This window comes from Dermacentor andersoni, chromosome 10 (assembly GCF_023375885.2).
Source record: "Dermacentor andersoni chromosome 10, qqDerAnde1_hic_scaffold, whole genome shotgun sequence".
Classification (NCBI taxonomy): Eukaryota; Metazoa; Arthropoda; class Arachnida; order Ixodida; family Ixodidae; genus Dermacentor; species Dermacentor andersoni.
Genome location: NC_092823.1, coordinates 7,315,355 through 7,342,136, shown reverse-complemented (window position 1 = coordinate 7,342,136; position 26,782 = coordinate 7,315,355). Strand labels below are relative to the sequence as shown.

Here is a 26,782-nt window from a genome sequence, read left to right as displayed (position 1 = left end):
ATTAGCGAAAAATTTGAGTGCCTGAAGGCACTCAAACTGAAGGCACTCAAAGCCAATGCTACACGCGCCAACTAATTTCCAGGTGAAAATTTGCAACTGGGAACGCAACTGGTTCCAGTTCAACTGGTTTATGGAAGAATTCCCAGTTGGTCCCCATTGCAACTGGTCCCAGTTGGTCCACACCGGAACAGGTTCCAATTCCTATTGCAACTGGCATCGATGGTGCAATAGGGATAGTGAGCCATGGCCAGCAGGAACCACAGGTAAATGTTTACATATAAATGAGAGTCAAGCTGGCCATAGCTCGCATGCTTTTTGTGGTCGTCATCGCATGTCGCAAAGAACCAGCCAGTTCAGTGAACTTTATGCAGCCGAAGCAGCTTGGTGTTGAAACTTGACTTTTATTGGAACACTTGAGCTTGTGTTCAGCGATGAAACGTCTTCAATGCTCCCTTGATGACCTTGCACACGTTTACACATTTCGTAGCTCTTGCACATCACCATCTGAAAGAAATATATGCATTCAGTAAAAAAGCAACCACTACTTCATACAAGCAATTCTATTTATACATCATACAGATATGTGTATCAGTAGTTCCGATACACATAATACAGCGTGACCTGATGTAAAGCCAGAACTGCCCTTGAACAGAAGCTATTGGCCACATAGAGTGTGCAATGACAAATAACTAGTTTAGCAATAACTACGGCTTTTAGTATGAGTGGATCATGACACAACTGACTACTGAGATAGCATTGTTATATGTAAAAACCTCGCAAGAGACATTTTTCTGATGAAATATTCAGAAGTGCGAGATCCTATTTCATGTGCCCTTGTATGCGGTGAATGTCTTGCACAAATTGGGATGCCTACGTAAAAAAACAAGTTTCATTATAAGCACGACTTGATCGAATGTGCCTGTAATAGTAGGCAGAGCTGCATGTACACACAAGTGTCGATTAACTGTCATGTTTATGACTGAAGCGAAAATCTTGCACCGAAATCTTTTTAATTCAGATCATGTTTTATCCGAAGCTCGTGCTTCTGAATTCTGCATCACTAACACTATGAACAGAGTTTGTGCTCTGACCTTTCCAAATAAAAAAAATTCAGACGTATACCGTATGAGCTGTCTCATATTTTTCAGCTCTTGTGCATCATCTAATCGTTTGCCTACACAGGGCTGCATTATGCCAGAACTTTTTTTTTTCTTGCCTTAATACTATAGCCTACATATGCGACAAGTTTGGGAATATGCACTTGCTGTGCAAGCACGCCCTGTATGCCTTAGTTACACATTAGGCAGAGGTACAGGTGCCGCTAGTATACGCTTAATAGTTCTATGTGCTATTCAAAGCACAAGTCTTGCACAACACTGGTTCGTATTGACACGTGAACTTTTCTCAGTAACTGCACTCACCCACTCGCTACTTAAGTTTATCGCTCTGCGCAAGACGCACCTGCATGACTGTAACTTACTCGAATGTTATTGTTTATTCTATTTGTTGTGTATATATGTTATTGCCTAACCTAGAGTAATCAGATTGTATGCGCGACACGAATTGTGTAGTACTTTCTAGAAGTAATGTGGGCACCATCGATTACGCTGGATCCTTCGGCAAGTTACATGAAAAAAAAGAAACCAACGCGTTTGACTCGCTGATAATGGGGCTCAACAACAAGCACCAAACTTGCAAACAGTGATGTGTAGAAACGTCACGTAGAACACTTGAGTCAACGACACTGTGCGGCAGTATTGACACCTTTGTTATAAAGAAACATTTGCAGTCGAAACATAAGTTAAATATATAATTACCTCCAAATTGCAGAATCAAGACAAGGGAAAAGCGCACACATCAATCCACACACGATGTGTCCACAAAGCCGCGTAGTCGGTGTTAAAAACAGGTACCACCCGCTGGCCTGTAATCATGCAGTCTTCCAAAGGTGAAAATGTGCAAGACTACTACTACATAAATGAGGTTACGCAGGCAATGACACTGCAGGTTCCCTGCAACACATTTTTATGGTCGGTAGGTTTATAGCTGCCATCGTCCGTTATTAATTAGTCCATCGCTTAGCGAGCACTTGATCCACGTTCGCCGCCAACAACATATTAACGAGGTTTTATTGTATTTGAAAGGAGTATTGCAGAGGCAGCATGCAGCTACAGTCCAAGGACATTTTACAGATCATGATGAGTGTCATGACACATGTTTAGAGACAGTAAAGATTGCAAAATGTCTATAATGCAAAGCACATGAGCCAGGGCCTCATTAAATATGAAACCACCACTGTGCTTGTAACGTGCTTCAAGGGCTCTAATATAGCGGAAGAATATTCGGGCATCTGACATCAGCTTTAAGTAGGTGCTGGCCCAGACCAGGTTGGCAGGGGAATTTGTGTGATTACTCCGTTAACTACAAACAAATTCAAGGGTTTTACATGTCAAAACCACACCCTGATTGCGGGGCATGCCGTAGTGAGGGGACTCCAGGTTAATTTTGACTGTCGCAGGTTCTTTAACGTGCACATAAATCCAAGTACACGAATGGTTCTGCTTTTCGAACACATCCCAATGCAGCTGCTGTGGTCTAGATCAAACCCATGTCGTTCAGCTAAGCTGCACAGCACCATCGCCACTAAGATACTCAGGCAAGCGAGTCCTCAGTCAGAGGCACTCGCACAAAAAGTCAAATTACTTGAAGGAATGTTTCACATAGGTGCAGTGGCACTTTTGTTTAGTAGAAATTTTTCAAGGACACGGATCTCTCATCATTTTAGACATTGGTCACTGCGGGCGTTTTCAAAATCGCATGATCCTGCCTATTGCGACCACTCCACAGGTGGACGTGGAATGAGCGCAGCAACTTCCATAGGATGCCAGTCTTGCACAAGTGCTGAGCAATTTATTTGCTCAAACAAAGCAAAAACAAATGCATATGCGACTTTGTAACAGCAGTGCAAATGCACGTAGACCCGTGAATGCTGAGCGTAACTTCTTATGCTACGACAAAAATTTGGCCCCTCGGTTAACCCCCTTCTTGTTCTGAGGCTTGTTGGTTTATACATCAGGCCATTGTAGCATAGATAAAATAGATACTCGACACTACAGGTGCAACAGTAGCATGTCGCATTGTGTTCTGTGTCTGTTTTATCTGTTCTACAAACAGTGGCTTCAATGAATGCTCACCATTTTAGTTGGCCAAGAATTTTTCCCGAAAACGTGTGGAACAGAAGTCTTTTTGACAGTAGACAGGTAGAGAAGTAAACATGTGATCGCTTTTCTTTTTTCAGGATTTCTTTATTTTTTTTATCACATTTATTTCACAGACATCAGTGCTCACTGGTAGAAAGAAACACTGCTGCAGATGTGTGCAGCTGACTATTAGAAATTTTGAAATATTTGAATATGAAGATAGTCAGATCTCGATATAATGAATTTTCATACATAACGAAGTATATCTAAAACTTGGATTTTTTTCACAACTTCTGCGTATATGCTTATTACAAATATTGAGTATAACAAATTATTTGTCAGCTGTGGCTTCGTTGACAAGGTTCGAGTGTAACATAAAAAACATGGACTCGTCTATCACGCCTTCGTAAGCACTCATCTTACACTATGTACATCTGAATAAAACCTTGCTGCATGTTGACATTCAATACATGTGCCATTTTAAGGCCAGCAGTTTCTGCTAAGCCACCGGTTGCAACACATTTTCATAGTTTATCAGACTCAAAGAAAGAAATAAATCAACTCAAGATGGAACGCAAACTCACAATGGAGATACTAGACAGCGATGGTAAACAAAGACAAGTGCTGCTGCTTCCTGCTATTCTTACTGTCCTTGTTTAGTTTCTGCACTGCGAATTCGCATCAAATCATTAACTAGCCTGATCCCATACCTTGCTACAGTCATACAGTCAACATGGGAGTTTGAAAAACCAAGATATATGGATACATGGCTTCGCAGGTTGCATGTTGGCAGGATTTTGTCACAAAGGCCATGTGGCCATGTTCAGATCTAACCTTTTTGTCAGAGACAGACACGCAGTCAGGGAACTTTTCCTTGGATTATTTCAAGTGTGCTTGAAGAAGGTGCCAAATCCTGAGTAAATAAGAGTACCAAAAGTGTATGACCCTTCTGGCTAGTCTACTAGCTTTACTGTGCTCAAAGTTTGCATAGCTGTAGCATTTCATTGTGCTCACATTTTAGTGCTATTTGAACGATGATTACCGTTTCAGGGTAGTAAATTTGCTTATGTTGTGAAGCAACATGCCATTACAACGATCTGCACCAATAGCCTTAATAACTATTTCCGACGAGTGGATGTGTATGCAAACGCACACATTTTCTGTATTTTTCCGGTGACAAACAACTGTTAAAATGTTATCACTTGGTGCAAGATGCATCTACGTGTATTGAAACATCACTGAATGTTGTTGCCGGTTCTAAATAGAAAAAATCTTGTCTAACCAGACTGCGTGCATACGCAACACGGATTTTGTGGCGTACATTCTGGAACATACATATGCAAGCATCACCAATTATGCTGGAATGCACAATAATCAGCCAATGCACTTAACCCATAGATCAGATTTCAATGAGCCACAACTCTGTACTCTGCTATCACTGTACATTGAGTGCCACTTGTTTTTCAGGGCAAAAGACTGCACTATAAAAAGTTGGATTTACAACTTTGTATTGTATGATTATTCACTACCACTGCAACGTGACAGTATTAACAGTCAGCTTACTTTCTGCTTATTGCATATTGTTTTATTGACTTGTCAAACAATTGCAAGAACTGCAGAACACATCATTTTGTTCTGCTGTTTGTGTTTTCTTATATTGACTGTTTAATCACACATGCAAGATGTTCTTTATGGACTGTGCATTTTCCATATGACGTAATGGTATCATCCCTAGGATTTTTTTTTTAAGAAACCAAGGAAACAATATTTGCTGACATGTACAATTTCATTTGCATTAATCAGTACCATTTGGGTGCTCCAGTACTTTTTTCTGCCCACACGAAATCAGAAGTACAAATCTTGTGCAGTGAGGAAAGACAAAAAAGTTAATTTTGCTACAATGGAAGAGTGTTGTCATCTCTTACTGCAACGTGAAGTGCAGCATGTACCATTGGCATAAAGTGAAACACAAAGAGGACAAAAAATATAGCAACACTTCTTACGCTGGTTTATTTGAATGTGTTGAGCCCTCATATAACGGCCCCACTTAAGATGAACTTCCACCTAAAACGAAGAAACCTGCGTGACCGTCAAAATAAACATTTCAATGGACGAAAATTGCATGTACAACAAACTTCTTTGAGCCCTGCGGATTAGTTACAGCAAAGGGATGGCGTAAACCTGATGCCGCAATATGAGATAACAATGGCCTCCGACCACTCGACGCACACAGGCAGTTTTCCCAAGCCTCCTCACCAGCGAACTACCCCTTTCGTGCCCTCTCAAGCGAGCTACCCTCTCCCCGCCGACACAGGCTGTCCACGAGTGTCGGCACATGCTTCCAAGATCACCCTCCCGCTTGTCCTTGCAACTCCGCTCTTCTCACTCGCAACTCCTTCGCCTGTCTCTGCGGGTGCACTACAGTGCCAGCTACCAGCTTGAAGTCCAGGAGTTTCATTCTCTGGCTCTTAGGGGGAAGCAGTCCCCTCCACACTAGTCTCCACGCTTCCTTGTTTGATTGTCGCACATGCTCGTCTGCTCCATTGATTGCGACACCTTGTTCTCCCTGTCGGCGTGTGTAGTGCGATCGCTTTTAGTTCCATCCGAGTTGTATTCAGGATGGGGGACGGGAGGCCTGCCATGATTGCAGAGGTCACGAAACAAAAAGTGCTGGACATGGCAACGAAGCGAGCAATTTCGACGGAACTGTCTCGTGGTGTTGAAAACAGAGTCATTGAAGAACGTGTTAAAATCAACCACCTCAGCAATTATAAAGAGCAAGGAAAAGATCGCCAGCTCCAACGCTGACTCGGCAGACAAAGTGCCTGCGGAAGGCCACCTATGCTCAAGTGGTTCGCATACACATGGGCTCGCTACATTCCATTAAGTGGAATGCTGGGAAAAGCCAAGAACTTCGCATTCCTGGAAAGTTTGTCCGACTTGTAAAGCCCAGGCATTGGGTGACTACATCGATTCAAAATGCACCATGGGATTGTTTTTAAATCCATTGTCGGCGAGGCAGTTTCGACTTGGCTTGTAACAAAACGAGCCATCGTTGCAAGCTACACAGAGCAGGACGTGTATGAATAACACAAATGAAACTGCATTATTTGACTAGATGCTGCCGGACAAAATGCACGCCACGAAAGGTGACTCATAAGCTGGCAGCAAACCCATCAAAAAGCATGTTACAGCGCTTCTGTCGATTGATGTGGATGGCAATGACCAGCCCATGACCTTTCCTACCGGAAAAACAAAAAAAGTTACATTGCTTTCGCGGCTACGTGCCATGCGCTACAGGCACATACTAAGGCGTGGATTACACAAGATTTATTCTCCGAGTGGATGGGCAAGTTTCAGTGCAACATGCAGAGGCAGGTGCGTGCTGCTCATGCTCAACAACTGCCCAGCAACCCACGTGCTAACTTCTTTGATGGCAGTGACTCGACTTTTTCTGCCACCCAGTAGCACTTTGAAAGTGCAACCCCTTGATTCGGGCATAATACGTGCCCATCGTTAGACGCAGCAGTGTGGAGTGCTTGCTCGTCACTGTTGACCGCCCGGCCGCCAGCTTGCCGCTTCAAATTCCACTGTATTCAGCCGTTGAGACGGTGAAGGCAGCCTGGGTCGAGGTTATGGCCGCTTACGTGTGAATCTGTTTCCACAAGGCCAGCTTGGTCGATGTAGATGGTGAGCCTGATGCTTTTGAAGAGGATCAGTCCATTGGCAATTGGTGGCAGTGCGTCTTCCACATAAACATGGCGGGCTATGACGATGGCTGGGATGATTTTATTTCTGATGATGACGATGCTGACATTGTGGGACTGTGCACGTACGAGGGCATCATTAGTGAAGTATGGGTCGAGAACGACGCAAAGGCGTCGGATGACAATGAAACTTCGGAGCCAGCACCCGTAAGCACGCCTGTGGCAATGTGCTCCACAGAGGGCCTCGGACAACATGTCTATGCCAAGGGCCTTGGCAGAGAGCTCGCGTCTGTTTTAAATAAACTGGAGACCACCCTTGTCGGATCTGCACTGCAGAAACAGATTAGCATCGTGGAGATCTTTGCAGAGTATAAATTTCATGTTTTGTCTAGGAACTATTCTTTTCTTTAGCTGCGGTCCACTTACTACGAACTTTGGGATATAACGATCGGGTGCCACGTGATGCTCAGGTTCGTTATAAGCGGGCTAAACTGTACATATACTATCACTAAACATTCGACATCCTCTGAACTACTCATTAGAGGAAAAATTTTTCGTGTGTTATAAGTGCTTTCTAATGCAACGATCACAGCAGCATGGTTCAGGATGTACAGATTTGTTTGTTTGAATTTATGCAGATAGTGTAGTGTTTCATTCCACAACAACAAATGGCACCACAATTTCACTGCAATAATTATTTCTTTGGAAGATTTTTTGTATGTGTCGTCTAGTCACAGACAATACATACTACTTATTTATTTTGGACAAAACAGATGGGAAACTATTACAGCACTCAAATATGCAAGTCTAATTATTAAATGGTATTAAACTGCCAGAGCCATGAAATGCTACATCTGTGCAAGGTATAAGTTTCGATAATAGAGCATTTTTATCGCCAAAAGTCGTGGATACTTCGTGTTCTAATTTACTGGACACGAAGAACAACATTAGGCAGCAAGAAAGCGCAGCAGACGCAGTGCAATTTGAATGCTGCGTGTTGTGCCTGGCTATAGTCACGAAGAAAAGATTTCCTTGCGAGCACAACAGTCTTGTGAGGATGATGTGCATGCTAACGGTCAGTTTCTACAGGCCCTTGTCAACAAAAGATATCTGATATATAAGGAAGGAAAACACCTATTGATAAAGCTATTAAAGTTAATATTTTTGCTCTCATATGAGAGCATCATTCACAGCAGAAGGTAGAGGCGATAAAGCAGTCCTTTTAAGTACAACTCATTAATTAAATGACCCAGGCATATGTCGTACACCAGTGGCAAACCGGCATCATTCTAGTTAGGCACGTCTTCTGCAGCCCTCATGTGAAGCTACTCCAGATAAAGATGCGCAGTAAAATTTTTACTGCACGCTTGTTACCATGTGCCTGTTCCTTGCAACAGGGACACTAAAGAGAAAAAATAAATTAAGCTATATTAATGCATACGTAATGCTTTTCTAAGGCCAAAAATGCCACCCTTACTATCAGATGGAGCTTGATAAGCAATAAAAGACAAAAACAAAAGAGAAATGGCACTGCGCCTCAAAATTTCTGCAGTCATGGATTTTGAAGATGCCTTGATCTGGCCTAGTTCCCTTTATGGTTAAAAAATGATTAATATTGGATTCTAAAAGGGCCAAATTCTGAATATGGCGAGTTGCGAGAACTCTGACCGCACGACGAAGGCCGAAATACAAGAAAATGCTTTGAAGTCTGGCATCACAGACTATCAGTGTAGGGTTCTGGCGCAAAATATAAAAGTTGAAAGCTCAGCCGTAACTTCTTTTCATTTTGTAATCAGCCACATAGTTAAATCAAAGAAAATAGAATTTTGAAAGTACAGTAAAACCTCATTAAACCGTACCCGCTTAAACAGTAGTTTCGGTTTAAAAGTAGTAAAGTCAATTCCCCAACTCAGCGGCCATTGAACATAATATATTTTGTACACGCACAAACCGTACCAGCTTATTGCGAACGCATCAGTTAAAACGTAGCGTTTCCACTTTTCGTCGCGCAAACACGGCGGTGCATCGTCTCCTTCGGCCGGCCCAGCAGAACAACGAGCCTCAGAGATCGGTACAACGGCCTCCAAGTGCCCTGTGCGTTTGCACGTGAAGCCACATCAACATCATTTCGACGCCGTGCCATAGAGCGTTGTGGCGTCGTGCAAGCGAGGACTCGCGTCATGCCGAAGCTCGGATAAAAAAGACGCCGGGTGCTCAGCATAGAAGAAAAATTAATCATCCGTGCTATCGAACGTGACACGAAGAAGTCGGCGCTGGCCCGCGACATGGATCTGCTGTTGACTACAGTGTGTGGCATTAGGAATGCGAAGTTGCTCGGCAGCACTGCTGCAACCGTGAAGAGATGTCAACTACGAGGTTCGACATTTCGCCATCGTTGCCTCTGTTGTTGCCAAAGTGTCGACTAGCGACAGTGATGAGGACGACACGGAAAGTGATAGCACGGGCGATTCAGGCCCGACAGTGGCATAAGCTGCGCGCTACGTCAGCCTCATGAATGCATTCATCGCAACGAGAACAGGGGCACGATAACGTAACTATTCCAAACCAAAAGTTTTCCGCACTCCGGTACCCGGCAATGAAAACGGCGCCCCGGGACTTATGCAGCACTACTCGCGCATGCACGGAGAATACGTAACGCCAACGAGGAATCTGCCGTGCGAGTGTTTGCCGAGAGGAGGGGGCTGGCTGAGAACTTTGCATGCAGCTTCAGTAAGTTTGAGGCTGCTGTCGTCGTTTTAGGCCGCCGCGGCATCAAACGAAAATAACACTTATGTCGCGCGAAGTGAATAAATACTGCATGTTTTTTCCCCTTTCATCGCACTCTCTCTGAGTTCTGTTTTCGATAGGTAAGTGGGCGATCTCATGCTATTTCGGTTAAACAGTACTACCGTTTAGTACGTACTTTTTCCGAGCTCCGGCCGACTACGGTTTAACGAGGTTTCACTGTATACTTTGTTTGTCTAAAATGAATTGGTCTTACTCTTTAGTGTCCCTTTAAACATTGTGTCTTTGCGAAATGCTTATAGTATACCAGCTTTTCTGGTCGGTGTTTTCCTTTGCTGCTTATTGCATATCAGCTATCCGGTCTGACAAGCTTCCATCGTACTCTGAACTTGAAAGAGACACCCAAAAGTTGACAGGAAAAGCAGCTCAGGCTCAGTATACAATTTAGGCACCGTCCAGCTGGGGGCCATTCTCGAGAAAGAGAAACCTCGTCGAGTCGCCAGGAAGAGGTGCTCAGTTGAGCATAGTGTGCTTGTCGTAGATGTTCCTGCGCTGCTCCTGGACCTGCCGCTTCCACTTGTCCTGCTGCTGGCCCACCTTGTTGAGCACACTGCTGCTCGAGCGACGGGTGCGCTGCTGGTGTACCGGAAGGGGCTCCTCCTGCGAGGTGCACGCACAACAGACCATTCTCACAATTACTACTTTCAGCATGTCAACAGCATACCTGCCACACTCTGAACCCTCGTAAACATCCTGTGCACAGGAGAGGGAGAGGGTGAGGATAGGACACATTTTTCACTAAAGGAAAATATTAAGCAGAGCTAGATCACTAGATTATTTGTCTAGAAGTCTACCGCAGTTCAGTGTGTCAACATGTCACTTTGGCATATAAAATTGCTGCCGACAGTCTCACTGCTGCTCCACAACTTGGACTGACAGCACCAAAACACACATTCTGGGGTTTTATGTGCCAAAACCACCATTTAATTATGAGGCACGCCGTAGTGGGGGACTCCAGAAACTTGACCCCCTGCGGTTCTTTAACATGCACCTAAATCTAAGTACACGGATGTTTTCGTATTTCGCTCACATCGAAATACGGTCATCATGGCCAGGATTTGATCCCGCAACCTCGTGCTTAGCAGCCCAACACCATAGCCACTAAGCAACCACGGCGGGTAAGCACCAAAACAGGCAAGTTGACATAATCACCATGTGACCTCCCTCTATGATACTCTCTGTAAACCAGCCAGTGCTGATGTCGCAAGAGAGATCCAAAACAGGTGGCGCCACTTTCATCATTTTGTTCCTTGCAAAATCCTAATCTTTTAATCTAGCTTGAATATTTTCCTTTAGTGTACCTTTAAATATCTGCCTCAAGCAAATGCCTTGTGTGATGCAACACACATACTTTATTGAAAATGGTTTCCCATCACACACATCAAATGAACAGCAGCAAACATGGAACTGCAGAGACAGAGAAATATGTTTCAACAGAACTGTTTGTTGGCCTAGATGATGTTTGCTGAAGGACATATTTTTAGCCACAAATGAAGACACACAAGATGAAGAAACAGGCCACAGCACGGGTCGCTCAACAGTGTGTTGCTTAGCAACAACACAGTTTTTACATAAATGACTTTTTCAGTGACTAACCCCCGTGTTCAGAAATGCAACTTAAGTTGAAGCCCATGCCCGACTTGATTTAAATGACACCTGGCGTTAACACGCCCAAAGACGCTCATTGTGTTTCCTTCAGCGTGTTCACGATAGGCGCCATTTAGATGAAGTCAAGCATGGGTTTCAACTTCAGTTGCATTTCTGAATACAGGGTTTAGCTGTCACCAATTTTGCCTGAATAAACTTGTTTAAGGCAAGCACCGCTCTGGCATATGGTGTCTTGTGCTGCCACAAGAGGGCGGGGCACAGGTAGGATCACAAGTTATCTTTTTGTTTATTCTTGTGACCTTAAGCTGCTTCATCCTTCAACTCTACTAGAACACTTTTGTGAACAGAAATAATTTTTTCCAATTCTTGATGCGACATCCGTTAAGAGTTAAAGTAAGCCCTAATTTGTAAACTTTGCAAAAAGATATGCAGAAACCTCAAATGATGATGGTCAGTGTAAGTGAATATTGCGAACGGACGAACACGTGAATGACACTATACCCCTCCTCCTTGCCACCCATCTCTGCAACCCGGTTGTCCGAGAGCACTCAACCCTCCCCTCGGCACCCTTACTCGACTTCCTGAAGTTCTTTCGCCACAGCCGTGATGCGCAAATGCATCCACTTCATGCTCTCATGGTGTGTCAGCATCAACACCATCAACGTTTGACGGAACACTCGCCTGTGTCTGTAGTGTATACTTTGTGGGCGAGGATCCGCTATGGATTCTCGACTCCCACATCGTCCACGATAGGCCTGGCCACTGCCGGGTGGCCGGCCAGTGCGACTTGTGATTAGTGAGCGAACAGCCTCCCATACTCCCTTCTCCTTCCTGCCATTTGGTTGCTTGAGAGCATGCCTTGCCACAACAAACGAGCGAGCGAGTTAACATGCAACATTGCGCCCTCCAACCCTCCTTCCCACCACTCTATTAAGCAAGAGCTCACACGTGACATACCCCCTCCACTTTTCCACACCATCCCTTTTCACAACCCGGTTCTCCGTGAGCACTTGCCTTATTTCTTGGCATTCCATCACCTAAACCTGACCACCGTCGTACCACCAGCCTATCAAGAAAATGGCCGAAAGAACCAAAAACAGCTATTTGCTTTAAAAATTCAGGAGAACTGGCAGGTATGAGGACGTAGCAGTCCCTAGCGGGATGAACAGCAACAGTGCTAAGAGGCGTATTATATTTGTACCATGAAAAACATTATTACCCCTTGAGGTTCATAAGGCAGGGAGGCGAGAATAAAAAGATTCTACAATAGGAGTGGGGTTGAGCAGACTCAAGCACCAACTTCCCCCTGGAAGTCGCATTCGCCATAGCATTCCTCTATATGTTGCCTTGAACCCAAGTACAGCGGGAAAGCAGCAGAGACTGCTGCCATCATGGTGCAAACAGTTTGGCTGCGCATGTGCTCCAGCTATGGTGAAATCGGTTCAGTAGGCTGTCTGGTGACACAGTAGCTTGCAAGTTGCAGGAAGCACATGAAGTAAGAAGGAAGCATGACATGTTTATTGGTGTAGTGTCGATCATTTTTTTTGAAGGTGACTGAAAGTTCTTTGATCAAAAGCAATAAAAGGACTCAAGAGGCACTATGCCAGGCACACACACCCTGCTTCTGTGAATATGCCTCGTGGCCAGATACTCCTCAAGCTACAACCTGCAGCGTTTTCACCTGGTCATCCTCGCAATGTTGTTGCTGGATAAATTCAATTCAATTCAATTCTCGTGCTGTGACTTTCTTTGATTACCCTTGCATGTGGTGCCTTATAAAGGCTGTTTATTGAATCCAAATGACGCAGTTGGAAGTGCACAGTTTTGTCTTTCTATTCATTTAGGTTGCACGGAGGTAACGTACACAACCCACAGCAACTTGCCCAACAATGTGTATTACTGATGGGCTTTGTTCTACCAGGAAGCACACATGACAGGCAATGGACTTCATGCCCCCATTTCTGCGTGTTCATAATCATTATTATCATGATCAGCCTATGTCACATTAACCAGTTACCTCTCTCTTGTATCCGTACAGTTTGCTACTAAAGTTCGTGGAGGCAATCCTGGTGCTACAATCATTCAACTGCCATCGGAATAATAGGTAGTAAATGAATTTGTCTAATCTTTATGTTTAAGGCTTTGGATGTTCTTGTGGCTTCACATACAGTCTACACTTACTACAACGGACCTGCATACAACAGACTTTCGGATACAACAGACCATATTTCAGCCCTAGTTTGTTCTCCCTATTTTATTAATGCAATGAAGTTCGCTTTTAATGGACTATGCTACAATGAACGATCCACTACAGCAAACAAAATTAGCGGCAACTTTCATTCAGAAACGGGCATACAAAGCATACTTTTGCCATGTTCACATGGGCCGACAACTGACTTGCGAGGGTCAGCCAACAATCACGGCTCAATATCACAAGCACAAGGGAGAAAGGAAGGGCAGAAATGTGCCGCCTCTTCTGCGCATAAGGCACGGGGAGGTCTACTCCGGCGGCGGCTGCTTACGGCACGTCCGCTGTACCTTGAACACAATATGCAATGCGGAGAAAGTGCACCCAGTACTGGTAGTTAGCATGCACTGTGCTTTTGGTGTTTAGTTTGCATGAAGCAAGAGACAGCATGAAGGTTAATTCACTCGGTGCTGCTGTTGTGCTTACCATGCTTCATTTGCTATCACATTTGATGCTTTGCCACATGTATCATGTGGAATATGTAGGTTCCACTCCCATATGTGCTAAGCTGTCTTACTTGTTACTTCCATTTCGCTTTTCCTTATTATTGCAACATTTCAATTAAATGGAACTGTTAATTTCCCACGTGCTTCCCTTGGCTTCTGTTTCTTTGTATTATTGTAGGTAACAAAAAAGTTGACCTCCATTCCCCTCTTCTTTTCACTGATTATGTGCAACGCTCAGGCTCAGCCCCATGTTCAGCTAGTTGAATCAATTTATCATTAGTACCTCTGTGTGCCTGAGTAGAGTTTTACATGGGGGACACGCGGTATTAATGAAAGAAAGTTTGATGGATTGCAGTGCTGAGGTTAGTGGCATCAGAGTGGTGCACAGCTTCTTCAAGTAGAGTTACTTACTCAGAACCAGTCTTGTTTTAATACATATATATACAGTCGCCGACTGATTTTTCGGACTCCAAAAATTCGGACTGCTTCGTGGCACCGCCATTCTTCCCAGACCATAATGTATAACAACTGCCGAAAGTTCGGACACCTTGCAACCTCTCGTCAGATTTTTTGGACACTCCTTGCGCCAACTCGATCGAGAGCACCATGCACCGACTCTGACTGGTGCATGGTTCGACTTGCTGAACGCCATTTTTGTTTTGAACGGAGCCTTCTTGCTGCCCCACGAAGTGACGCTACTGCAAATCCCTGCTCATCATCATCGTTTCTGTCTGGTTCGATAGAGTGGTTCTACAGCAGTTGGGGTTTCAGCTTAGCAAGCCATGTCAAGACAATCCAGCAGCCAATTTGTTTCTTCGCGCACGACGCTGCGAGTAGGCCGCATTTTTCGTTTGTGCGACTGGTGTCGGCATGGTGGTGTTTGCTTTGTGTGCTGTGTCGAGGTTCCGGTGATCGAACGCGGCATACGGAAACATCGCGTCAAGTGTCTAATGGCGCCGACAGTGCCCGCGCAGACTGTGCTGGGGAATGCCGGCAAGCGGGTGCCAGGAGGCCTAAGATTTGTAGCTTTCCTATGTGCTCCCTACTGACGCGGAAAATGTTCTGCCGAGACCTGCATAGTGGTTGCATTGCGATTCCGGACACTGTCTCATTTGACAGTTTCACAGGTGCTGACACTGCTGCACTGACATGCGCAGAACTCGACGATGGCGAGATCATTCGTCAGGTTTCTGCTGCACTGCCGGACGATGACTCTTGAGTCGGAAGATGATGCACCATGTGCTATGCTGCCGGCGCATGTACAAGCAGTGACTGTTGTTTCAGCCACCTGTAGTGGCCGTACGACCCTCTCCGAGATTCAGGCTTATCTGATTGCGCATAAACGGAACAGCGCGCAACGGCGCATTAACGATTTCTTCAAGCCTACTGCCGAGCACGAATAAGTGCGTGGAAATAAAAGATTTCATTTTCTTTTTCTTAATCTGCTTTTTCGGACACCTGTTTATTCGGACATTTTCGCAGTCCCCGTGAGGTCCGAATAAATGGTCGGCGACTGTAATATAAATTAGGGGGTTTTACGTGCCAAAACCACTGTCTGATTACGAGGCACGCCGTAGTGGAGTGCTCCGGAAATTTCGAGCACCTGAGGTTCTTTAATGTGCACCTAAATCTAAGTACACGGGTGTTTTCGCATTTCGCCCCCATCGGTTTTACAGTCGAACCCGACTATATCGAACCCGTTTACATCGAATTATTCTATATATCGAACAATTTCTGGTCACGGTATAGTTACAATGAGTATATATAGCAAAAATTACGCTTACATCGAACAAATATTGCAGTGACTCCCGATATATCGAACGTCAAGCGGCGGAAAAGTGCCCCCAGAAGTTGGCTTTCCCTCGTGGTAGCGGTGAAACCCGGCAGCATGGCTCCATCCAACCGCTCTCCCTACCGTGACCGCGCTGCCTCGGGCTGTTCGGGCGAGCTGTCGACACTCCCCCTGTCGCGCTTAGTGAAGTCGATTATCCTCCCTCTTTCTCTATCATCTTTCACTTCCCACTCCCTCTCCCCTGACGACGCTTCGCCGTGCGCCCTCACGGGTTTCAGAATCAAGCATCCTTCCTTTCTTTAGATCACTATCTATCGACACTCCCCAGCAAAAAATGATCCTGGCCCGCCTACAGCGCTTGCTCAGACAGCCAATCAGAGGCTCTTGTGCGCTCTTCGTGCAAGATGGCGAAAGTGCGAGTTATCTGGCTGCTTCTCTGGTTTATCGTGTTTGCGCCTTGTGGGCCTTCTCCCGCAGTGTTGCCGTGATGAAGCGGCAGAATTCGCCTTTCGTCGTGAAGATCAAAATCATAAATCGCGTCGAACGCGATATCCCCACAGCGTGCAAGATTCCGAGGAGCACTCTCAGCACGATTAGGGCTAAAGTGGCCAGACTCGCAACCCGGTGCCCATGGCGCCCGACACGAACGCACGGCCGTGTACGAGGCGTTCTTCATACGTGCCGGTTTCCGTGTGCTCGGTGATGACTGTAAATTCTGATGAATGCGATGAATGCGACATTCGAATCAACGGTGGACGAGTTTGTGAGTGCAGATGATGGTGTTGCGACGACGGTAGATCCCGAAACGAAGACATCGCCGACATCGTACCGAGCACAAATGAAAGTAGGCACGTTGAGGAAAGCAACTACGGTCCTTTGCCCACATCCTCCGAAGTGATTGGTGCACTCGCATTAGTCCGGTGCTTCTGCGCGAATGCGGAAGGTTGCGGCCTCAGCTGCTCGAACTCCTTAGACAACGTGGGGAAGTGCGTGCGTCGCAGGCAATGAAATTGCCCAAGCAGAAGAAAATGCAGGACTAATTTATGCGAAACTAAGCTAGTTTCGTCAATAAAGTGATCTTATAAATGGGATGTGCTTTTACAACATCCAATTATTTAGCAGGCTTATATTGAATTATGCTCTATATCGAACTGATAGGCGTTTTTTTGCGAGTTCGATATAGCCGGGTTTGACTGTAATACATATGATCATACTCGCTGGTTTAGCGTTACGAGTAAAAAAAAAAAGCGTATTTTTATGAGCATCGATCTAGAGTCACCACACCATCATCAGTCTATTTTACGTCCACTGCAAAACGAAGGCTTCTCCCTGCGATCTCCAATTACCCGTCCTGTGCCAACCGATTCCAACCAGCACCTGCCAATTTCTTAATTTCATCCCCCCACCAAGTTTTCTGCCATCCTCCACTGCGCTTTCCTTCTCTTGGCACCAATTCTGTAACCCTAATGGCCCACCGGTTATCTAAGCTATGCATTACATGGCCTGCCCAGCTCCATTTCTTTCTCTTAATGTCAATTAGAATATTGGCTATCCCTGTTTGCTCTCTTAACCACAATGCTCTCTCTCTGTCTCTTAATATTACGCCTAACATTCTTCATTCCATCACTCTTTGTGCGGTCCTTAACTTGTTTTCAAGCTTCTTTGTCAGTCTCCAAGTTTCTGCCCCATATGTCAACATTGGTAGAATGCATTGATTGTATACTTTTCTTTTTAATGATAATGGTAAGCTTCCAGTCAGGATCTGACAATGTCTGCCGAATGTGCTCCAACCCATTTCTATTCTTCTGTAAATTTCCTTCTCATTGTCAGGGTCCCCTGTAAGTAGTTGACCTAGGTAAATGTATTCCTTCACAGACTCTAGAGGCTGACTGGCAATCCTGAACTCTTGTTCCCTTGCCCGGCTATTGATCATTATGTGTTTTCTGCATATTAATCGTCAACCCCACTCTTATAATCTCTCTCTTAAGGTCCTCAATCATTTGTTGTAACTTCTCTACAGTGTTCGTGAACAGGACAATATCATCTGCAAACCGAAAGTTGCTGAGATATTCACCGTTGATGCTTACTCCTAAGCCTTTCCAGTTTAATAGCCTGAATAATTCTTCCAAGCATGTAGTGAATAGCACTGGAGAGATTGTTTCTCTTTGCCTGACCTCTTTCTTTATAGGTATCTTTCTACTTTTCTTGTGGAGAATTAAAGTAGCCGTAGAACCTCTGTAGATGTTTTCCAAGGTATTTACCGAAGCCTGCTGTGCTCCTTGATTACGTTATGCCTTTATGACAGCAGGTATCTCTACTGAATGACATGCCTTCTCGTAATCTATGAAAGCCATATAGAGAGGCTGATTGTACTTTGCAGATTTCTCAATTACCTGATTTATGACATGGATGTGATTTGTTGTAGAGAATGCATCTAGAGTGTCAGCTGTTTATGCCTTCATCATATCATACACAGTCATACCTTGATTAATGAACACAGATAAAGCGAATCACTGGATAATATGAAGTAAATGCATAGGTTTCTCACCAACTACAGTGTGTAGCAAATATACACTTATTACGAATATCAGATATAACAGAGGTATTTTCGTGTAAGATATGACTCTGTTATAACCAGGTTCAACTGTATAATAAGGAGAAAATATAACAATCGCTACTCCTTGCCCCAAAATATGTATTTACCAGTATCAATCACTGCTTGAAGTTTGGCAACATGGAACAAAAGGCTTTCAAGTCTTATCAACCATCATCCTTTATTTTATACAATGTTGCATAAAGATATTTAATGACTTCTCTTTACCCCTTTCTCTCTATAAAGCCTAAGGGCCATAACAAAAACTAAAAACATCTCCAACACAATCCAACAAATGCAGGCTATTTGCAAAGCTTTAAATGACTTACGTTCATACTTACGTTATCATTTATGCCCAATGACATTCTTTTCTATCAGAAGCAAGCAAAAGATAAGTGTTGTACTGTTAGCAATGCTTCGTGGTTACTGATTTGCACAGACACATTTTGCTTTGACTAGCAATAAAATGTGTGGTCATAAACCTTGCCTGCTAAACCAGCAAAATAACGCAACACATGGGTAGTGACGCCAAAAAATCTCGAAAAAACTATTTTTTATTGCATTTTTGGAATATACGGCTATTATTGCATCTACATTGTTAATTTCATACTGATAACATCCGTATTTTAGCCACAGTGATGCCGTATACGACATGTACTAGCTGAATTTCAGGCGAAACTTGCACTGAAATGGCACATTTTCCGAAACGCACGCCTGCTCTTCCACGTGTGCTAGCATGGACATCTTGGTCTTATTTGAAAAAGCCGACTTTTGCCTTCGAATTCCCGCCAGAACAGGCCCCATTCAGCCATTGGCCACTTGGAAAATGTGCGGCAAAAGAAGGTACTAGAACGCCCTCCTATTCGTCACTCAGTGCACGTGACGAGCTTGCCTCCCGATTGGCGGAACTGCATGGCCATCATCTGCTCCGCGCTTGGATCCGCGCATTGAAGCACGCCATCTTGCCCCAGTGGCAGCGAGGAAGCAGAACGTGATGTCTGAAACGAAGCGCAAATTTCTGACGTGGCACAAGTTTGGTGTGAAAGAAGTGTGATGGATGCTCATCGAAAACTTCAAAAAATGCTGCTCGATACCGCAAAACGCCCAGGATGCCACAATCTCAGCAACCGATGCCGAAATCGTCAATGCAGCAACAGCAGGGCTAACGACCGCATCGGCTGCTGTGGATACTGTGACAAGTCCGTCTGCCGCAGACCCTTCGACCAGCGCTCGTGTACGGCAAGATACGATCTACCAGCAACACTCCAAGCTGGAAGAGGAGGAGGAAGCGAAAGCCAAAGCAAAGCTATCGGAGTTGTCTTCCACTCCAGCGACGAAGAGGAAACGCGAGTTCGTGGGTGACAGTACCAACAATGCACTTCGCCCGCCTGATGGGACTACGCTTACGATGGTGGATTTGAGTGCCGTGAACACTTTATTAACATTTGCGAACTGCAATGTCTGCAATGGTGCCTTAGAAATAGTCCGAGATGAGCAGGAATATGTACTCGCTGTGAGATTGAGTTTTATGTGCGAAAACTGGGGAGAGATTGCATCAGTGTGGAGCTCACCGTGCGTTCACAGTGCTGAACGAATTAAACCCTTTGCTGTGAACATTTTGGCTACGCATGCCATGCAGGCAACGGGGAACCGACAGACCGCGTTCAATGACATCTTCTCGCTATAGGGCATCAGCCATCTGGGCTCGATACACAAAAACGTGGTAGAGCTACGTGAAGACGAAGTTGACGCCAGCGGCCGATCACGTGGCACGTAATCTGACGAGCGACTGCGCGTGGTCGGTTCGCGAACTTTATGCCGAACTGAATGTAGGTCATACCGGGAACATGTCGTATGAGGGGTCATGGATGACCTGCGGTCATCATCATCATCATCAGCCTGGTTACGCCCACTGCTGGGCAAAGGCCTCTCCCATACTTCTCCAACAACCCCGGTCATGTACTAATTGCGGCCATGCTGTCCCTGCAAACTTCTTAATCTCATCAGCCCACCTAACTTTCTGCCGCCCCCTGCTACGCTTCCCTTCCCTTGGAATCCAGTCCGTAGCTCTTAGTGACCATCGGTTATCTTCCCTCCTCATTACATGTCCGGCCCATGCCCATTTCTTTTTCTTGATTTCAACTAAGATGTCGTTTACCCGCGTTTGTTGCCTCACCCACTCTGCTCTTTTCTTATCCCTTAGCGTTACACCCATCATTCTTCTTTCCATAGCTCGTTGCGTCGTCCTCAATTTCAGCAGAACCCTTTTCGTAAGCCTCCAGGTTTCTGCCCCATATGTGAGTACTGGTAACACACAGCTGTTGTACACTTTCCTTTTGAGGGATAGTGGCAACCTACTGTTGATGATTTGAGAATGCCTGCCAAACGCACCCCAACCCATTCTTATTCTTCTGGTTATTTCAGTCTCATGATCCGGATCCGCCGTCACTACCTGCCCTAAGTAGATGTATTCCCTTACGACTTCCAGTGCCTCGCTGCCTATTGTAAATTGCTGTTCTCTTCCGAGACTGTTAAACATTACTTTAGTTTTCTGCAGATTAATTTTGAGACCCACTCTTCTGCTTTGCCTCTCCAGGTCAGTGAGCATGCATTGCAATTGGTCCCCTGAGTTACTAAGCAAGGCAATATCATCAGCGAATCGCAAGTTACTAAGGTATTCTCCATTAATTTTTATCCCCAATTCTTCCCAATCCAGGTCTCTGAATACCTCCTGTAAACACGCTGTGAATAGCATCGGAGAGATCGTATCTCCCTGCCTGACGCCTTTCTTTATTGGGATTTTGTTGCTTTCTTTATGGAGGACTACGGTGGCTGTGGAGCCGCTATAGATATCATTCAGTATTTTTACATATGGCTCGTCTACACCCTGATTCCGTAATGCCTCCATGACTGCTGAGGTTTCGACAGAATCAAACGCTTTCTCGTAATCAATGAAAGCTATATATAGGGGTTGGTTATATTCCGCACATTTCTCTATAACCTGATTGATAGTGTGAATATGATCTATTGTTGAGTAGCCTTTACGGAATCCTGCCTGGTCCTTTGCTTGACAGAAGTCTAAGGTGTTCCTGATTCTATTTGCGATTACCTTAGTAAATATTTTGTAGGCAACGGACAGTAAGCTGATCGGTCTATAATTTTTCAAATCTTTGGCGTCCCCTTTCTTATGGATTAGGATTATGTTAGCGTTCTTCCAAGATTCCGGTACGCTCGACGTCATGAGGCATTCATTAACATATTTGTCCTCAACTTGTTCATTTTATAGGCTCTACATTTTTCGTATGAGCGGCATGTACTGTTTAGCTGGTTTCGAACTGCTATAGTTCTAAAGTTCGTGTGATATTTTCTTCAGTTATTAAATAGACAAAAACATGTAAGCATTGATTTTTCAAGTCTTTGGCGTCCCCTTTCTTATGGATTAGGATTATGTTAGCATTCTTCCAAGATTCCGGTACGTTCGACGTCATGAGGCATTGCGTATACAGGGTGGCCAGTTTCTCTAGAACAATCTGCCCACCATCCTTCAACAAATCTGCTGTTACCTGATCCTCCCCAGCTGCCTTCCCCCTTTGCATATCTCCCAAGGCTTTCTTTACTTCTTCCGGCGTTACCTTTGGGACTTCGAATTCCTCTAGACTACTTTCTCTTCCATTATCGTCGTGGGTGCCACTGGCGCTATATAAATCTCTATAAAACTCCTCAGCCACTTGAACTATCTCATCCATATTAGTAATGATATTGCCGGCTTTGTCTCTTAACGCATACATCTGATTCTTGCCAATTCCTAGTTTCTTCTTCACTGTTTTTGGGCTTCCGCCGTTCCTGAGAGCATGTTCAATTCTATCCATATTATACTTCCTTATGTCAGCTGTCTTACGCTTGTTGATTAACTTCGAAAGTTCTGCCAGTTCTATTCTAGCTGTAGGGTTAGAGGCTTTCATACATTGGCGTTTCTTGATCAGATCTTTCGTCTCCTGCGATAGTTTACTGGTATCCTGCCTAACCGAGTTACCACCGACTTCCATTGCACACTTCTTAATGATGCCCACAAGATTGTCGTTCATTGCTTCAACACTAAGGTCCTCTTCCTGAGTTAAAGCCGAATACCTGTTCTGTAGTTTGATCTGGAATTCCTCTATTTGCCCTCTTACCACTAACTCATTGATCGGCTTCTTATGTACCAGTTTCTTCCGTTCCCTCCTATGGTCTAGGCTAATTCGAGTTCTTACCATCCTGTGGTCACTGCAGCGCACCTTGCCGAGCACGTCCACATCTTGTATGATGCCAGGGCTCGCGCAGAGTATAAGGTCGATTTCATTTCTAGTCTCGCCGTTCGGGCTCCTCCACGTCCACTTTCGGTTATCCCGCTTGCGGAAGAAAGTATTCATTATCCTCATATTATTCTGTTCCGCAAACTCTACTAATAACTCCCCCCTGCTATTCCTAGTGCCTATGCCATATTCCCCCACTGCCTTGTCTCCAGCCTGCTTCTTGCCTACCTTGGCATTAAAGTCGCCCATTAGTATAGTGTATTTAGTTTTCACTCTACCGATCGCCGATTCCACGTCTTCATAGAAGCTTTCGACTTCCTGGTCATTATGACTGGATGTAGGGGCGTAGACCTGTACAACCTTCATTTTGTACCTCTTATTAAGTTTCACAACAAGACCTGCCACCCTCTCGTTAATGCTATAGAATTCCTGTATGTTACCAGCTATGTTCTTATTAATCAGGAATCCGACTCCCAGTTCTCGTCTCTCCGCTAAGCCCCGGTAGCACAGGACGTGCCCGCTTTTTAGCACTGTATATGCCTCTTGTGGCCTCCTAACTTCACTGAGCCCTATTATATCCCATTTACTGCCCTCTAATTCATCCAATAGCACTGCTAGACTCGCCTCACTAGATAACGTTCTAGCGTTAAACGTTGCCAGGTTCATATTCCAATGGCGGCCTGTCCGGAGCCAGTGATTCTTAGCACCCTCTGCAGCGTCGCAGGTCTGACCGCCGCCGTGGTCAGTTGCTTCGCAGCTGCTGGGGACTGAGGGCCGGGGTTTGATTGTTGTGTTCATATAGGAGGTTGTGGCCGAGTACTGCACCAGGGTGGCCAATCCTGCTCTGGTGAGGGAGTGCGTTACCGGTTCTGGTCACCGGGATCAGGCCACACTCCAGGCCTGTTCTGGCAATTTTATCAACACGCGGATTTTTTTTTTTTTTTTTTTTTTAATCCGGTGGAAAATTGCCGGTAATACATCCCATATCGGCGTTGGCACCATGATCGAGTTGTTCAGCGGACTTGTGCTCAACTTTGTTGTATTGAGCAATTTCTGTGCTGGGTGTTCAGGGCCTAAGGAGAGTGACCCTTCCTATGGAGCCTGGAAGAATGGCCACAAGTGTCAGAAAAACACTAATAAGGAAGCTGGGGAGATGGAGGTGGAAGCTGCCCTCATCCTTTTCAGGCGATCATCGGAGCGGCACAATCGGCGGTATACAGCGGTACTTTGTGACGGGGGACAGCTGCAGTTATCTCGCTTTAAAAGATGATAAAGTGGATGGGTATATCCCAATTGAAGAAGAGGACTGCATGAATCACATGCAAAAGCGCATGAGGACGGCTTTTCACAACTTGGTGGCAAAACACAGAGGCCCTGGACATGAAAGTCTTGGTGGAAAGGGCCGCTTGACAGCAGAGTTGATCTCCAAGTTAACCTCATACTATGGATGGCCTCTGAATACCCACAAAGGAGATGTAGATACCACTCAAAATGCAGTGATGGCCACATATCATCACATTGCCGTATTTATTCGAATCTAGGCCAATAATTTTTTTCAAATAATCATATTCCAAACTCTAGGGTCGGCTTAGATTCGAGGATTTTAAAAAACGCGCCAGTATTTCATTGAAACTGCTAAATATGGTGCATAGCTAGCGCCATCTAGAAAAGTCAGCATTGCAGCTGCTACTAGCCGTGTCAGTAGCCAACCGTACACAAGCGAGGTCGCCATTTTAACCTGTGTCGTGTTGGCCGTATCCGTTTGCGGCATGGTGTTACCGCGATGGCACCAAGCAGGAGATGCCACAAGAGTGCCACTTTCAAGTGAATGTGCTAGCCGCAGAGGCATCGGCGAACCTTGAAGCCGGGCGGGCCTTCGGCGTCGACAAGAAAAAAGTGCGTCGTTGGAGGAAACAATGACAGCAGCTTTTTGCGTGTGCCACAATGAGGATGGCATTTAGCAAACCAAAGAAAGGCCGTCACCACGAAGGGAGACAGTGGAGCAGCGACGACGACGTTGAGTGAGCTCTGCACATTCAGATTCAATAAATGCTGTTTGCATTTTGTGAACGCTGTCCTCGCTTTCTTTATTCGGCCTACATTCTAGGTAATATATATATACAGTAAAAGCTCATTAATTCGGATCTCATGGGACCGAGAAAAATGTACGAATTATCCGAATTAACTAATGAACAGGAAAAACAACATTAAAATCAAATTGGAGAAGCATACCTTTATTTACCGAAGTATTTTGCAATAGTCGTCTGCTTTTTCGCACAGATTCCGGCTGACATCAAAATTTTTCTTAACTCTTCCAAGTGGCCAACAGCCCGCAAACTGTCGGAAGTGCTCCGGCAAATGGCCTCCAATATCAAAAGCGCCTTCGTGACTTCTCGTGAGGTGCGATGAGGTCGTGGCTGCACCTCCTCGCATCATTCTTCGTCTGAATCATGGTCTTCCCGGGCGCCCGTGGCATCATTAATAATTTCTTCATTCGTCAGGAGACCAGTCGTGGCGACGCAATCATCAATCACGATGTAGTTCTGAAGGGTCACATCTGTGGGAAGGACAGCATTGAAGGTCGGGGAGTCGTGATCCGTGGACTCAACTGACACCTCGTCGGCTACTGCTGCATGCTCGGGCCTCACAATACCGGTGGCCTTTTTAGCGCGCACTCTTCTGAAGCTCTGAATGAGTCAATGTTCATCATTGCAGCGTACTTCTCACCTGAGCCATGATGAGAGGTCCGCTCAAAGGCAGATGCGCGTTGCGACAGTCAGTAACCCCCTGGAGCAAAGCTTCTTCGAGCTGGGGATGAGCAGCAGTTTGCAACCGCTTTCTTGATGCATGAAACTCCTCGCTTTCGAAGGCTTGAAGAATCTGTTCATATTTATGTATGTTCCAAGCGTGCTCTGCTTCACGTTGTACTTTGTCATAACATGCCGTCGCAATTCGCCGTTCTTCAAAGCCTGCAAAATTTTCACCTTAGTTGCCAATTTCTTGGCTTAGAACTTCTGCAGCTTTGCTGGCGTTGCCATCACTGTAGCGCACGATGGTGGTGGCATGCAAAACACGGTCACAACAACAAAAAGAAAACTCCGCAAGTAGAGATGACACCGACTCAACAACACAAGAAGAAATGGCATCGGAGGCGCAGTGGAGCGAAGAAAGGAGACGCCGGCGTTCGGTGATGCTGCGATCGCCCCCACTAATTGATGACGATGGCGATGCCTCCCAGGTTTCAGTTTCCCTCCTGTGGTGCCAGTGCTGCTTTACCGCACTTTCGTGTAACGGCAGCATTTGTCCGAATAAAGTGGTACGGGGCCAAATTCTGACGAATTACCATATTTACACGATTGTAGGTCGACCCATTTTTTCAAATTTGACAATCCAAAGTTGGGGGGTTGACTTAGAATCGAAACCGAACCGTGAACCGCTAGTAACGGCAAGAAAATCGAGAAATCAAGGACGCTACGGCGTGGTTGCAACTTTGTACCTACGTTTCCATGGTTACGGTAGAAGCATAGCGCAATAATTTACCGTATCGCATGCATTTCGATGCCAATACAGGCGATGCCCACTTTGAAAGTTGGCGCTCCCAATCTGTGCCCATTGGCCACCGTACCTAGAACGACAAACTTCCCGCCATCGAGTTCGGAAATGTATTGAACAATGTGATGCGATCATGGCTACGTAACAATGTGATGCGATCGTGGCTACGTTAGCGCCGTGAATTGAATAAAGGAATTCGCTAATACTCATTTTATTATTAGAGACCAACAGAACACTCATTGAATGTGAGTAACGTACTCACGAGGTAAAGGAAATGGCGTGCGGCAGCTTTCGTCAGTCCCATGTAGCTCGTTTTGGTATCCCGCAGTGCGGCAGTGGCCGTTTCCGGGTGATTGGATGGTCGTCATCTCGCAGCGAATGTGTTCTTGCGAATAAAGTTTCACGCTCAACCCACAGCGTATGGTTATTTCACGAGCTTGTACAGAAGCTCTTTTTTCTTCTTTAAAGAAACATTTACTGCCCGCACGGCGAGCGCAAGGCTCTTGTGGGAGCATCGATCATTGATGAAAAAGTCGGCG

At 45.3% G+C, this 26,782-nt stretch overlaps 1 protein-coding gene across 4 annotated transcripts in view; it reads right to left on the bottom strand.

The window, feature by feature from the left end:
• Positions 1-381: 381 nt before the first annotated feature.
• The window catches only part of LOC126519693 (uncharacterized protein CG1161), a 43,262-nt gene continuing 16,861 nt past the window's right edge, over positions 382-26,782 (bottom strand). Inside the window, exons 4-5 of one of the 4 annotated variants that reach the window (XR_008610106.2) lie at positions 10,094-10,312; positions 382-504 (exon numbers count right to left, since the gene is read on the bottom strand). Coding sequence is in view for 2 of the 4 variants with exons in the window: in XM_055065342.2 (XP_054921317.1) it covers positions 10,166-10,312 (147 nt within the window). In the remaining 2 variants the exon portion in view is untranslated. Of the gene's footprint in view, positions 505-3,284; positions 10,313-26,782 lie in introns of those variants that run through there. The other 3 variants (XR_008610107.2, XM_055065342.2, XM_050169053.3) reach the window with 3 other exon arrangements.